A 14,933-nucleotide genomic window follows, 5' to 3' on the forward strand; every position below is an offset into this window, starting at 1 on the left:
TGGCAGCTGTCCTTCTGGTACGCCGTCCCTGTAGAAGATGATTCTCGTGGGCTTGAAGCGGGTGGACTTGTAGAACTGGATCAGTAATTCTCTCACCATGTAGGACAGATCTTCAATAATCTCCTGTCTGGGCCGCTGGACTCGAACTGTAGCGCAGTATCTGCTGGGATGAGCGTCCATACTGCCAACAACCTGCACACACACATAAACATCACATGAGGATAGATGATGCAGAAAATCATCCAAAAATCCTGTATTGCTTTTTATTTTATTCATTTCATTTTTATATATTAAATTAATATATATATATTAAAAAACATTTAAGGTCAATATTATTAGCCCCCGTTATTTAATTGTCTACAGAACAAACACTGTTATACAATTCATTAATGTTGTCTCAAAACAAATTAAGTTAACTTCATTGTTTTTACAAATTTAAGTGAATTGAACACAATACAATGTTGTCCCCCAAACATTTAAAGAGCTGTTGATTCAGCAAATTTTTAATAAGTAGTCCGAACAAGCAGCAAAAATCCCTTTTTGTATGTATAAAACAATATTTTACTTTAAATTTATATTTTTTTTAAATTACATTTTGACTTAATATTTCTAAAAACAAAACATTTTTTTAATTTGAAAAAACTTGACTTAATATTTCTGAAAACAATCAATATTTTTACAATATTTTACATTTTGACATAATATTTATGAAAAAATAATATTTTTACTTAAAATGTTTTAATTTTTTTATTTAATATTTCTGAAAACAAAACAATATTTTTACTTAAATTTTTTTTTATTTTTACAAAATTTGACTTAATATTTAAAAAAATTATATTTTAAATCAAACATTTTTTAATTTAGAAAAAGTTTGACTTCATATTTTTGAAAACAAATCATTAAAAATCTTGACTTAATATTTCTAAAAAAACAATATTTTTAATTTTGAAGAACAAACTTAATATTTCTGAAAATAAATCAATATTTTTTCTCAAAATATTTTTACAATCTTTACATTTTGACGTAATATTTCTGAAAAAATCTTCACTCAAAATACTTTCATTCTTTTATTCTGATTTAATATTTCTGAAAACAAATTAATATTCGTACTTAAAAATATATATATATTTTTTTATTTTGACTTAATATTTAAAAATAAACTATATTTTTTAATTTTGAAAAAAATTACTTAATATTTCTGAAAATAAATAATTTTTTTTACCTGAAATAGTTTTATGTCAATGTAGTTTTAAATCAATGATTTTAAATTCTTTTTACATTTTGACATAATATTTCTAAAAAACAAAAAAACATATATATATATTTTTAACTTTTATTTTGACTTAATATTTCTGAAAATAAATCAATATTTTTACTCAAAACATTTTTATAATCTTTACATTTTGACGTAATTTCAAAAAAGTTTTTACCTATAATACCTTTTCATTCTTTTAGATTCTGATTTGATATTTCTGAAAACAAATCAATATTTTTACAATGTTTTTACATTTTGATGTAATATTTCTGAAAACAAAAATATTTTTACTTGAAATACGTTTAAAAATGTTTTACTTAATATTTCTGAAAACAAAACAATATTTTTACTCATCCCCCTGACAGCATCGCAGGGAAAAACATGCAACAAACCCCGTGGATCATGGAAACAAACACATACGACCCTTCATGAACAGATAAATACTGCGTGCTGTGGGTCTGTTAACGCGTCTCACCCAGTTATCAAGGTAAGATCTCACAGCTTGGCACTGGCAGGTCTGCTTTGCCTTAAGAAAGCACGCACAGTCATGAATAATTAAGAAGCCGGCTCTTCTCATAGAATAGGAAAACTCAGCTATGAATAATAATGAGAAACCAACGCTTCATCTTTGAAGATGAAATCAGCTGACCAAAGCTCAAAATTACCCAGTTTTCCCCACAATTAAAGCTGACAGGTGCTAACATTCTCTTAACTGATGCTTAACACACACAAATCTGTTAAAAACTTGAAGCCTTAAGAGATTTTACATATTAGAAAACAAGACAAAAACTAAGCATGAACATTTTATTTTTAATTTTGGCCTAATATTAGAGTTTAGGACTAGAAACAAATCAAAAACTCAAAGAAAAAACAGAAGTCTCATTAATTAATCAGGAAGACTAACTAAGATTTAAAAAGACACGGCAAAGATAACATCCCAAACTATTAAAAAATACAGGAGCACCACATTACAACAACCTTTCATCAGTCCTCTCAACATAAACAATCACATGCATCCAACACCACTCTCTTTATAAAGCCTTCAATTCACCCAAAAGACACAATTCTATCTAGTTTCAAATCTCTTTACAAATTATTCCATGCCCGAGGTTCACAATAAGAAATGCAGTTTTGCAGTGTGTGTGTGTCTGTGAGTATTTGTATAGAGGAATCTGCCGCCCTCTGGATGCAGAAGAGAAAACAGCATCCCTCCATCATCAATGCGCTCATATCCGCCGCTGTGACTCAGCTCTTTGTCATCAGCGTTTAGTAAAAAAAACAGCCAGTTACAAGTGCTTGCATGTGCTGGGCGGCAGGTGACATCATTTCCTGCCCGTCTGTGACTCATTTTCCCTTTTCAACACTCCCATGATGCCCTGCTCCTCCTCCGCCTGTGTTCAGTACAACAGATGGGCGTAATTACAGCGTGGGACGAAAATTAAAGTACACGGGATCAAAACTAACCATACTGATTTGGTGAGTTCACATTGCTAGTTTTGTGGTGAACAACTCATCTGTGGACATCATTAAGAAGAAAATAGTTGGCCCCTGTGATCTAAAAATCTGAAAATGCAGCTCCTGTTAGTTTTCAGTTGAATTCTCCGATTAGATCGGTCTGAGGTATTGGGCGTGGCTAACATATTTAACCACACCCATTCGGCTGTCAGACAACAAACAGAAATGGTGAGGAGGAGGAGTCTGTAATAACTCTCCCCAAACCTTTTCCCCATCTTTCTGAAATACATACTTTACTACATCCAATCAGCTCGCAGTAGAAAAAACAAGCCACACCCACTGTTTTCTATGGTTTTCTATATTTAGAAAGGTTTGTCTGTGTATGTGTGTATCTGTGTGTGTGTATGTGTGTCTCACAGCAGTAATAGATGGCTTCTTCCCATCACCAGCCGGCGGGTGTGTAACATCTGCCCCGAGGAAGATCACGGGCTGCTGAAACACTGCTGACCTGTAAAAGAGTCACAGCAACTGTTCAGAAATATAAAAGAGAAATATATATATATATTTGTAGGGATGCACAATTTGCTGAATTAACAGACAGACAGACAGACAGACGGACAGACGGACAGATGGACAGACGGACAGACAGATAGACAGACAGACAGACAGACAGACAGACAGACAGATAGACAGATAGATAGACAGATAGATAGATAGATAGATAGATAGATAGATAGATAGATAGATAGATAGATAGATAGATAGACAGATAGACAGATAGACAGATAGACAGATAGATAGATAGATAGATAGATAGATAGATAGATAGATAGATAGATAGATAGATAGATAGATAGATAGATAGATAATATAAAAGTTTAGCTTAGGCTTTACTGAATGAGCACTGTGCTTTGTCTGACAAATAAAAAAAAATAGTTATTTAAATTTTACTTACTTGTAAATTACTTGTAAATTGTATACTTGTAGCCTAGTGTGAGTGCACCCTCACTGTATTATTATAAAAAAAAAAAAAAATATATATATATATATATATATATATATATATATATATATATATATATATATATATATATATATATATATATATATATATATATATATATATATATATCTAAAGATGTACAATTTAGTCAAAATGCTGTATTTATACACTAGAATTCAATTCAATTCAACTGTTTATTGTCATGTGCACAGTAAGAAAACACGTTTCCCTGTACAATGAGATTCTTACTTTGCCGTCCACAGTGAAGTCATACACACAACATACACGACATACACATAGATACACAGAAGTGACTGAAGTATGATTATAAAATGTAAGTATATATATATCTATGAAAGTGAACAATATATAAAACTGATTTAAGTAATGAAACAAGATTTAAGTAATGAAACAGAATGACAAGAAGAACGAAAATAATTAAAATAAATAATAATAATAATAATAGGGTCACACAGTGGCTTAGTGGTTAGTACTGTCGTATCACAGCAAGAAGGTCGCTGGTTCGAGCCCCGGCTGGTCCAATTATTATTTCTGTGTGGAGTTTGCATGTTCTCCCGTGTTAGCGAGAGTTTCCCCCACAGTCCAAACACATGCGCTATAGGTGAATTGAATAAACTAAATTGGCCGTAGTGTATGAGTGTGTGTGTGAGAGTGTATGGGTATTTCCCTGTACTGGGTTGCAGCTAGAAGGGCATCCGCTGTGTAAAACATATGCTGCATAAGTTGGCGGTTCATTTCACTGTGGTGTTACTTGATGAATAAAGGGACTAAGCTGAAGGTAAATGAATGAATGAATAATAATAATAATAATAATAATAAATATCATTACTGTTGTTATTATTATTGATTTTGTAGTTATTTTAACAGACTGTATGCTGAAATCAAAATAAAATTATTGCAGGAAACTAGAAATAGCATTATTGTAACGTTCATCTGTTAAACATGTATTAGGTGAGCTATCCCTTTAAATGGCAGCTGCATCACAGTGTAATTGTATTGCTTTTGGATTACCCGTGCAGAACCTGAACACATCTCACCGTTGATGCGGCACGAGGATGTTGTTGATGCCGCCGAGTTTGACGTTGATTTTGAGGCAGAGGTTGGAGAGCGTCTGCGGGGAGGTTTTTACCACGTTCTTCACCTGCACACACTGAGTGGCCATTCCTAGAAGAGTGTCTCCAACACGCTTCACTTCCGCTGCACAGAGCAAACACACACATTTATTATCAGTGTGAAGACCCGACAGATGCTGATATTAAAGAACTCAATATATCATGATAATGAACATGCATGATAATGATATCATGGGCACTTCAAAACACTGTGGATAATTACTTATTATTGAAGCTTTCACAGTGTTTTTAAGAACATTGAGATTGTTGTATTAGTGGTTGGTTATCACAGCATCAAATGCTTGAAGACTTAATAGGCAATTTATTTTCAAACATTTACATTCTCTCATGTTAATCTAGCCTACGACATAAAAAAATCCTGTAACAATTTATAGGCTCCCCACCAACACGAAGAGAACATGCAAACTCCACACAGAAACGCCGACTGCTCCAGCTGGGACTCGAACCAGCAACCTTCTTGCTGTGAGGCGACAGTGCTAACCACTGAGCCAACATTTTGTCATAATTTGGAATTTATTTAGTTAAAAATGTTTATTTCCTCTGATGCATATATGCATATATATATATATATATATATATATATATATATATATATATATATATATATATATATATATATATATATATATATATATATATATATATAATTACATATTGAGTAAGATTATTTTGACAATGATAGTGTTTTGTTCCTGTATGTGTTGTATCCTCTATTATCTGTCTCCTTCTCTCTCTCCACATGAGCGGAGATCAGGTGCAGCTCTGAGAGGGGCGGCGCCAGCTATAAAAGCACGCTGTTGATGGTATCCTGTGTTAGCTGTGGCTAATATTTACTTACTGCTGAATTATCAAAGGGAATGCCCTTTATCTTTTGTCCCATTTTCTCATGTTTTATGGTTAGTTATGGAGGGTAGAATTGAACGCTTTATTTATGGAACTTTATTTTTGGTTAATGTAAGAAATTTAATAGTAGGTAGCGTTAGGGATGTAACGGTATTGTAAATACCGTCATACCGCAATATAAATTTTTTTCGATATTACCGTAGTCGCATGACTCGGTAAAACTATAGGTCTTCTGAGAAAATTTGCTCAGGCGAATGAAGCGAACGGGAGGTAGCGAAAACTACAATTCCCATCAGCCCATGCTTGACCATCATCCCTTGCGGTCTGTTGTCGCTACAGATCCAGTAATGCGGAAATGGAGTGTGCTGCTAGAACTGGGGATGAAAAAGAGCTGGAAAACTCTACAGCGGGTGTTGTCGCGCGAGTTCTTATCAGCTGTGTTGTCGCGCGAGTTCTTATCAGCTGTGTTGTCGCGCGCGTACTGAATAGCGGTGTTGTCAGCACACTGTTCAGATTGATGCAGACATGAGACCTCTATCTCACTCATGGTTTGTCCTCTCAAGTGGGGGAAAGACAATGCACAACGTTACCCACTGCTGTCAACCTGGGCCAAGTCATATCTCTCTTGTCCCAGAAACCTCAGTCCCAAATGAGAGGTTTTTTTCTGTTGCAGGGGACATTGTAAATACCCAGAGATACCAGCTTTTACCAGATTATATTTATATGATAATTTTCCTTTAAACCCATCTCTATCTAAGTGAGTGAGTGATTAAATGTTGAATGTGATGAGTTTTCAACAATACTAAATTGAAACTTTATTTTTTTACATGGTTTAATATTTTTTTGTTATTAAAATTGAAGTTCCTGTTTTAAAGCTTACAGATAGATGGCTAATTTGTATGTCATTGACACTTTTGGCACTTTTTTGGAGTATTTTCATAAGTTTTGTTTTTTCCTGTAAATGATTCAATAAATACCGTACCGTGACATTCATACCGAGGTATTACCGAACCATGAAATTCTGATACCGTTACATCCCTAGGTAGCGTAACTTGTTTTGTTTGTTGTTTTGGCTTTTTTGTTCCCTGGTTCTCATATTGATCGATCTCATATTGAGATTGATTTGTTTAATAAATCTGTTACCTCTTTTGACAAGTTGGCCTGTGTGTGTGTGCACTTGCGTAGCGAGGTGCATTCGCTAAGTAACTATATATATATATATATATATATATATATATATATATATATATATATATATATATATATATATATATATATATATGAAGAGTTTGGTTGCAAAATGCAATAAACGCCAATTTTTGACATTTGGATTTTATTATTATTGGAAATCACTGTTCAGATGCATCTTAATCTATGTGGTATTGCTGCCATCAATAACATTTCAGAATGTACATTTTAGGCCGAATACAAAATGTATTTTTTCACAAAACGGGATATCCGCCAGACCGGTTTCTTTACAAAGTGCGATATAACAGTTATAGAACGTCCAGGATGCAACGCGAGCTCAGCATCCCCTGGGAAGAGAGTCGCCGCTGGTGAAGTGCAACAAACAAACATCTTGATAAAAGCTTTAGCAATTAATTGAACTTTTTTTTAATGAACTTTTTCTATTTCCAGCAGAAGGCTAGTCCAGGCGAGTCTGACTCTTACCGTAGACGGGGGTTTTCCCAGGCAGGATGACAATGATGAGCTGCAGTCCAGAGTAAGTGTTCTTCAGGTGTCTGAACATGGGCTCCACGCTGTCGGCCCCCTGAGCGTACTTACAGAAACACGGCTGACCCTGAATCGGCATCCCAGCATCCTTTGAGATCTTGCGCAGCTGGTCGGTGAAGTTCCTAAGAAAGAGATCGTCACTAATGTTACTGCTTGCAAAAGTGTGAGCAAAAGTGGCCCTTCTAAAAGTAGTTACTCAAGAGTAGCGAGTATTACATTGTTAAAATTAGTCCACCTTATACTCTGACGATTATTACTGTGATTTAATTTTCCTAAAGAGGACCTATCATGTAAAAATCACTTTCATAAAGGGTTTAAACACATCGTGTGGTTACAGTATGTGAAAATAACAAGCCTAAATTGGTAAAAATAAATGAATTTTTTTTTTTTTATAATTACACTGGTGAAGCAGGGACACAGTAGCTGTCGCCTCACAGCAAGAAGGTCGCTGGTTCGAGCCTCGGCTCAGTTGGCGTTTCTGTGTGGAGTTTGCATGTTCTCCTTGTATTCGCATGGGTTTCCTCCGGTTTCCCCCACAGTCCAAAGACATGCGGTACAGGTGAATTTGGTACTGTATGAGTGTGTGTGTGAATGAGTGTGTGAATGTTTCCCAGAGATGGGTTGCGGCTGGAAGGGCATCCGCTGCATAAAAAACTTGCTGGATAAGTTGGTGGTTCATTCCGCTGTGGCGATCCCGGATTAATAAAGGGACTAAGCCGACAATAAAATGAATGAATGAATATAATCACACTTGATTAAACACTTTGACATTCTCCCTTTGTACGTGTCATCAGAGAGGGAAAGCCCCGCCCACTAGTGACCATCTGTCCCACATTAGCATAAACTGCCCTAAATGGGAAGCCGCAACCTGCGATTAGAGTTTTGAATATGCCGCTATGCTGATGCAAAGGCGTTTGTAGCTCAGCCCTCTTTTGAAAAAAAGCGGGGGGCAAAATATCATTTAAATTTAAAGGAACAGTCACCAAAACAGTAACATTTGGATCAAAGCCTAAAAAGGGCAGTTTCAGAAAGTTGGTTTGTGAGTTATTTGAGCTGAAACTTCACACACACACACGCACGCACGCACGCACACACGCACACACATGTTTGTTTTTGTGAAAAGTGGGGACATTACATAGGCTTCCATTCATTTTATACTGTCCAAACCGTATAGTATATTGCCTTCACCCCACTCCACGCCTAAACCCAACCATCACAGGAGACTGTGTGCAGCTTTACTCTGATTAAACTCATCCTGTAGGATTTATAAGCATTTTGAGAAATGAGGACAACACCAATGTCCTCATATTTCACCTCCTTTTTGTAATACCCGTGTCATACCCATGTCATTATACAGATTTGTGTCCTGATATGTCATAAAAACACACACACACTGTAGGGACATCAGAGACTTGTTTTACATCTTGTAAAGAGTGGCATAATATGTCCCCTTCTAAAGCCTGGTTTATACTTCTGCATCAAGTGATCGGCGTGAACCACAGCATATGCAACGCGTGTAGCTGTGCATTCATTTACATTTACATTTAGTCATTTAGCAGACGCTTTTATCCAAAGCGACTTACAAATGAGGACAAGGAAGCAATTTACACAACTAAGAGCAACAATGAATAAGTACTAAAGGCAAGTCATTCATACTTCTGCGCTTCATACTCTCTGTTGCTCTGCAACAACACTTCCGAAACACTAGCTGGCAGTAGGTGTTTATGTTCCTCTGTGTCGAGTTTCTTCGATGGTGTTTTGTTTTTTCTGAATGCTCCATTGATGTACAAGTGACTCAAACTCGCTCATTTTGAGGCAGGAACCGGCGGACATGCAACAACTTTAACCATAAGGTAAACACAAAGCAACGGTCTTCCTCCAGAGCTCCTTGTAAACAGTCGACACTTGTAAACAGACTCACGTGGCTCTCGGTCCCGCCCACACTCGTAAGCGATTTCAAGCCAACCAATCACAGAGCTTGCGCTACACATCGTTGCAACGTAGTTACATTTTCTGAGAGGTGCGCGTCAGCGATGGCGATGTCCACGGTGAGAGCTATGTGTCCATGCGTAGGCTGTGCCGTAGCATACGTGTGCGCTTGATGCAAAAGTATAAATCAGCCTTAAGTCTGTGTCTAAGTGTAAATTTAATTATTTGGCATTGACTATACATTTAAATAGACTAAGCTGACAGAAAGCAGGCTGATGTTTTTAAATTCGGAGCAAAATTGATGAAACATAATAGGCAAAAATCCAGCTGTCTCCCTACATCAGGGGTGTCCAAACTCGGTCCTAAAGGGCTAGTGTCCTGCTGAGTTTAGCTCCAACTTGCTTCAACACACCTGCCAGGAAGTTTCTAGAGCTGTTTTAACAACGGCGCCAGTGCACTCAACACACACCAGCTGTAGGTGGAGTGGAGAGTGATAAGGCCAATGCGGTGGAAGGGGATGAGTGGAAGGCCATTATTGGTACTGGCTAATGAACAGAATTTGGTTAGGACACCAAGATTACACCCTTAATTCCCATGGGATTTTATTGACCACAGAGAGTCAGGACCTCGGTTTAACTTCTCATCCAAAAGACGGCCCCACTGACAGTGTAGTGTCCCTTTCACTATACTGGGGCATTATGATTCACACAGACTGCAGGGTGAACGCCCCCTGCTGGCTTCTCTTATACCACTTCAAACAGAAACCTAGCTTTCCCATGTTGTCTCCAATTCAGGTAGACTAGGCTCAGCCCTGCTTCAGTGAGTAACCGGTCATGAGCTGCAGGGTGATTTGACTGTGGCAAACAGGTCACGACTTCAGCATCATTCCCACCACAGGACAATACTCTGCCTCTTTTCTCACTTTTGCACACTTGTTATGTCTGAGAAAATGTAATTAAGTCGCTCAGCTGTCAGAACATAGCAAACATAGTAAGTGTATTTATGCCTGCATGCAATTTGCTGTTCTACACTATAGAACCACATATAAAAGCCAGAAACATTTTCCTAAAGCGTTAAAGGGCCATGACACCCCCCACTTTCAGTTAAAGTCTACTTCAGAATTTTTTCAAAAGATGCATGATTAATGGGCGTGGAGCTCCGCAAGTATAGGGCAGGAGTGGGCGTGGCCAGCAGGGGAGAAGGGGAGCGAATAACTGCTGTTGACAGTTAGCTCACAAAATGAGACACAAACCGTGAGGAGACGCATGAGTTTATAGTTCACAAAGTTAAAATGCAACGAAATAAATAGTGATTTAATGCCCTGCTACATTTGTTAGTCGTAATTTCATATACACATAACCACAATTTACATCATTATAAAGATAAGTGTGTTAATATAAACACTATAAAAGAGGAATCTCAATAGATCCCCAAGACTAAATTATAGATCTGAATGCAGACTCGTGCAGCAGGTCTCCTGACCTGCCTATTTTAACCATTAGCCCTGTTGGTAATCTGGAGGATTTAGGCAAAGATAGCAGCACGACGATGTGTCTAAATGTGAACTAACTCCTGATAAAAGTCAACATCCGCCATTCTTCAATTCTCGTACTGCTCTCCCGACAAAAATGCTTGCAGCACACACACAGCTTTGCTGTATGATCGACCCTGACAAGATCGCGGGGGGAAAACATGCAACAAACCCCGTGGATCATGGAAAGAAACACATACGAGCCTTCATGAACGGCTACTGCGTGCCGTAGGTGGGTTCGTGTCTCACAGCTTGCTTGAAGCTGGCAGGTCTGTCTTGCCTTCGGTAAGCACGCGCTCTCATGAATAATTAAGCAGCCGGCTCTACTCATTGGATAAGAAAACTCTGCTATGAATAATAATGAGAAACCGACGCGTCATCATTGCACTTGCAGTACTGCGCTACGTCGTCCATTTTGATCCCGCCCCACAAATCATTTTAAACCTGGAAGCAGAAATTAGCTGACAAAAGCTCAAAACTTTCCAGTTTTCCCCACAATTAAAGCTGACAGGTGCTAACATCGTCTTAACTGATGCTCAACACACACAAATCTGTTAATATATAAAAAAAAAGTTCTCCAGGGTGTCCTGAACCTTTAATGGTGCCATCTGATGATCCATTAAAAGGGAAAAACACCAACAATGAAGAATGCATGATTATATGCTGTCATGGTTTGCATTTAAACAATGGGAGTCAATGGGGCAAAAACAGCCACCAACAAAACGAAAGGGGAGTCAATTTGAAGAGCACACAAGGGTTAACATGCATCACTGTGGGTTTTTGCATGGTGGGAAAGACAGTTCATAAAAATACCTGTGTACATGTGGACATGGACTGAAATACTGTGTTTTGGTGTGTGTTATTCAGCATTGTGTGCGAGTCTTCCTTACTTGAGCACCTCTTCCCGACACTGTTTCTGCGGAGCGAAGCAAGCAATGGCCCAAACCTTGATCTCGATGCCATTATAGAACTGTTTTCCCCTCATGTCCCACACACCCTGGTTTGGAGTCGCGATGGCACGATTCTGTTCACCAACAAGGAAAGAGAGAATTTAGTGAGAGAACTTAAAGGGAGAATTCAGCAAGCTCACTCTGAAGGTGATGATGATGATGATGATGATAATTGTTATGATGATGATGATGCACCGCTGCAAGTGTTTACGCTGCATGTCAACATTAATGCATTGGCCAGATACTTCAATGAAAAGTGCAAGAGTTTAAGAAGATGGCATGGTGGCTCAGTGGTTAGCACTGTAGCCTCAAAGCAAGAAGGTTGCTGGTTCGAGTCCCGGCTGGGTCAGTTGGCATTTCTGTGTGGAGTTTGCATGTTCTTCCTGTGTTGGCGTGGGTTTCCTCAGGGTGCTCCAGGTACCCCCACAGTCCAAACACATGCGCTATAGGGGAATTGAATAATCTAAATTGGCCGTAGTGTATGAGTGTGAATGAGTGTGTATGGGTGTTTCCCAGTACTGGGTTGTAGGAGTTTAAGATTTTTTATTTTTCTTGCTTGGATGAGGACTTGTGAAGCTGCGCATCGATGGATTTGCTCTTCGCTGTTTGGACTTTCAGCCGTAAAATTTAAACCTGAACTGAACTAAACTGTTTAACTCTAAAATCTGGACTTTACTGGAACTTCACTGTGAAGCTGCTTTGACACAATCTATATCATCAAAAGCTATAAAAATAAAAATGAATTGAATTAAATAATTAACCTAGTTAAGCCTTTAAATTTCACTTTAAGCATACTAGTGTCTTATAAAATTACTCGAAAAATATGTACTGAGATCATTCCATTTCTGAATTCATCTTTAATTCTGTAGCACTTTTTACCATGTAGATTGTGTCAAAGCAGCTTAACACAGATGAAGAAGTGAGGAAATTTTTTTACAGTATGTCTGATAATATTTTTTCTTCTGGAGAAAGTCTTATTTGTTTTATTCTGGCTAGAATAAAAGCAGTTTTTACATTTTTTAAAAGCTATTTAAGGTCAATATTATAAGCCCCTTAAAACTATATATTTTTCTGATAGTCTACAGAACAAACCATCGTTATATAATAACTTGCCTTATTACCCTAACCTGCTTAGTTAACCTAATTAACCTAGTTAAGCCTTTAAATGTCACTTTAAGCTGTATTGAAGTGTCTTGAAGAATATCTAGTCAAATATTATTTACTGTCATCATGACAAAGATAAAATAAACCAGTTATTAGAAATGAGTTATTAAAACTATTATGATTAGAAATTAATTGAAAGAAATCTGCTCTCCGTTAAACAGAAATTGGGGAATAAAATGTACAGGGGGGCTAATAATTCAGGGGGGCTAATAATTCGGACTTAAACTGTATATTTTCTAATAGTTCTTACCCGACCGCCATACTGCAGGATTGGGGCTGGAAGGACTCTGCCGGTCACCTCCGTCATGTCGTCCTTCACCTTAATCCCAAACTCTTGAATGTAAGGATCCAGATTAAAGTTAGCGTTCTTCATCTGAGAGGAAAAACAGAAATGCAAACGATTGAATAAACAGCATTTTGTTTTTATTTGCAAAATGTTAAGTAGAAGTAACTAAAACAGGACATTCAGCGATGACCAGAAAGTGTTGTCAGGGAATAATTGTACATTAGTTTTTGTTTTTTTGTACGAGATAATGGTTTTGTTTTTTAAAACATTGCATAAACATAAAAAAATTCTATCATTTTATATAAATATTGTGAATATATTTCTTGCCAAAAAAGAAAGACTATGTGAAATTATAAAACAAAAAATATATGCGAAAAAAAAAATTAATACACAAGTATTATTTATTTATTGATGCAAACATGTATATAAATAATTATTAAACCGTTCTGTCTGATTCTTGAATTCGATTGGCTGATAGCTCGTACAGACTCCTTTGTGTATTACTCCACCCACATACAGCAACAAGCAAAGAACACTCTACAGTTTGACAAATATTGCAGCTGTTGGACAACATAATGTACTTTTGAGGCTTTTTAATCGAGAATGTAGTTGTTTAGATTGCAACTATGCTGTTTATTTATAAGGATAGTGCCTATTTTAAATATTTATAATTTCTCAGCATCAAATTCAGTGCATCAGACGCCTGTCTGAGTAGACATGGACCGGTATAAGATTCTGACGGTATGATAACCTTGGACAACAATATCATGGTTTCGCGGTATTGTGATTATTGCTCTAAAATATATTCTTATTTTTATTTAAGTTCCCAGGTTCTGCAGGTTGCACTGTCCCGAATTTTCATTGCAAGTCTTAAGCCAATTGTAATGGTATAGTTTGGTTCAATTTGAAATTTCCCAAACGAGCGCAGAGCCCGGGGCACCAGAAAGGCATTAGAAAGTCTGCTAATTAAATAACGATCAATAATAGGTTATGACGGAAATTTTACAACCCTCTCCGTCAAAATGACGGACAATGAGAAAGTCTAACGCGACCTCTGCTCTGCTACTAGTGTGATATTGCTCATATATAAAGATGTATATCAAATAAGCCTAATAAACATAACTGTATTTTAATTTATGGGTCACCTATGGGCAAGGAATTGTCCTAAAATATTTTTTCTTCTGGAGAACGTCTTATTTGTTTTATTTCAACTAAAATAAAAGCAATTTTTTATATTTTTAAAACTACTTTAAGGTCAATATTATTAGCACCTTTAGGCTAATCTTTTTTTCAGATAGTCTATAGAACAAACCATCATTATACAATAACTTGGCTAATTACCCTAACCTGCCTAGTTAACCTAATTACCCTAGTTAAGCCTTTGAATGTCACTTTAAGCTGTATAGAAGTGTCTTGAAGAATATCTAGTCTAATATTATGTGCTGTCATCATGGCAAAGATAAAATAAGTCAGTTATTAGAAATGAGTTATTAAAACTATCATGCTTGGAAATGTGCTGAAAAAATCTGCTCTGTTAAACATAAATATTTATATAATTCTGACTTCAACTGTATATATTTATAAATATAAAGCGTCTTGTTTCCAGTGTGCACACTAGAGGTCAGCACT

At 36.7% G+C, this 14,933-nt stretch overlaps 1 protein-coding gene across 4 annotated transcripts in view; it reads right to left on the reverse strand.

Annotated features, from left to right (window-relative positions):
• ago1 (argonaute RISC component 1) overlaps positions 1-14,933 on the reverse strand; it is a 70,399-nt gene that overhangs the window by 9,612 nt on the left and 45,854 nt on the right. For all 4 annotated transcript variants that reach the window (XR_012391510.1, XR_012391509.1, XM_005158472.6 and 1 more), the window contains 6 exon segments: positions 13,269-13,391; positions 11,795-11,928; positions 7,382-7,566; positions 4,772-4,931; positions 3,128-3,218; positions 1-192 (listed from right to left, as the gene is read on the reverse strand). The exon segment at positions 1-192 is cut by the window's left edge and continues 3 nt beyond it. Coding sequence is in view for 2 of the 4 variants with exons in the window: in XM_005158472.6 (XP_005158529.3) it covers positions 1-192; positions 3,128-3,218; positions 4,772-4,931; positions 7,382-7,566; positions 11,795-11,928; positions 13,269-13,391 (885 nt within the window). In the remaining 2 variants the exon portion in view is untranslated.

Source organism: Danio rerio, chromosome 16, assembly GCF_049306965.1.
Source record: "Danio rerio strain Tuebingen ecotype United States chromosome 16, GRCz12tu, whole genome shotgun sequence".
In the NCBI taxonomy this organism is placed as follows: Eukaryota; Metazoa; Chordata; class Actinopteri; order Cypriniformes; family Danionidae; genus Danio; species Danio rerio.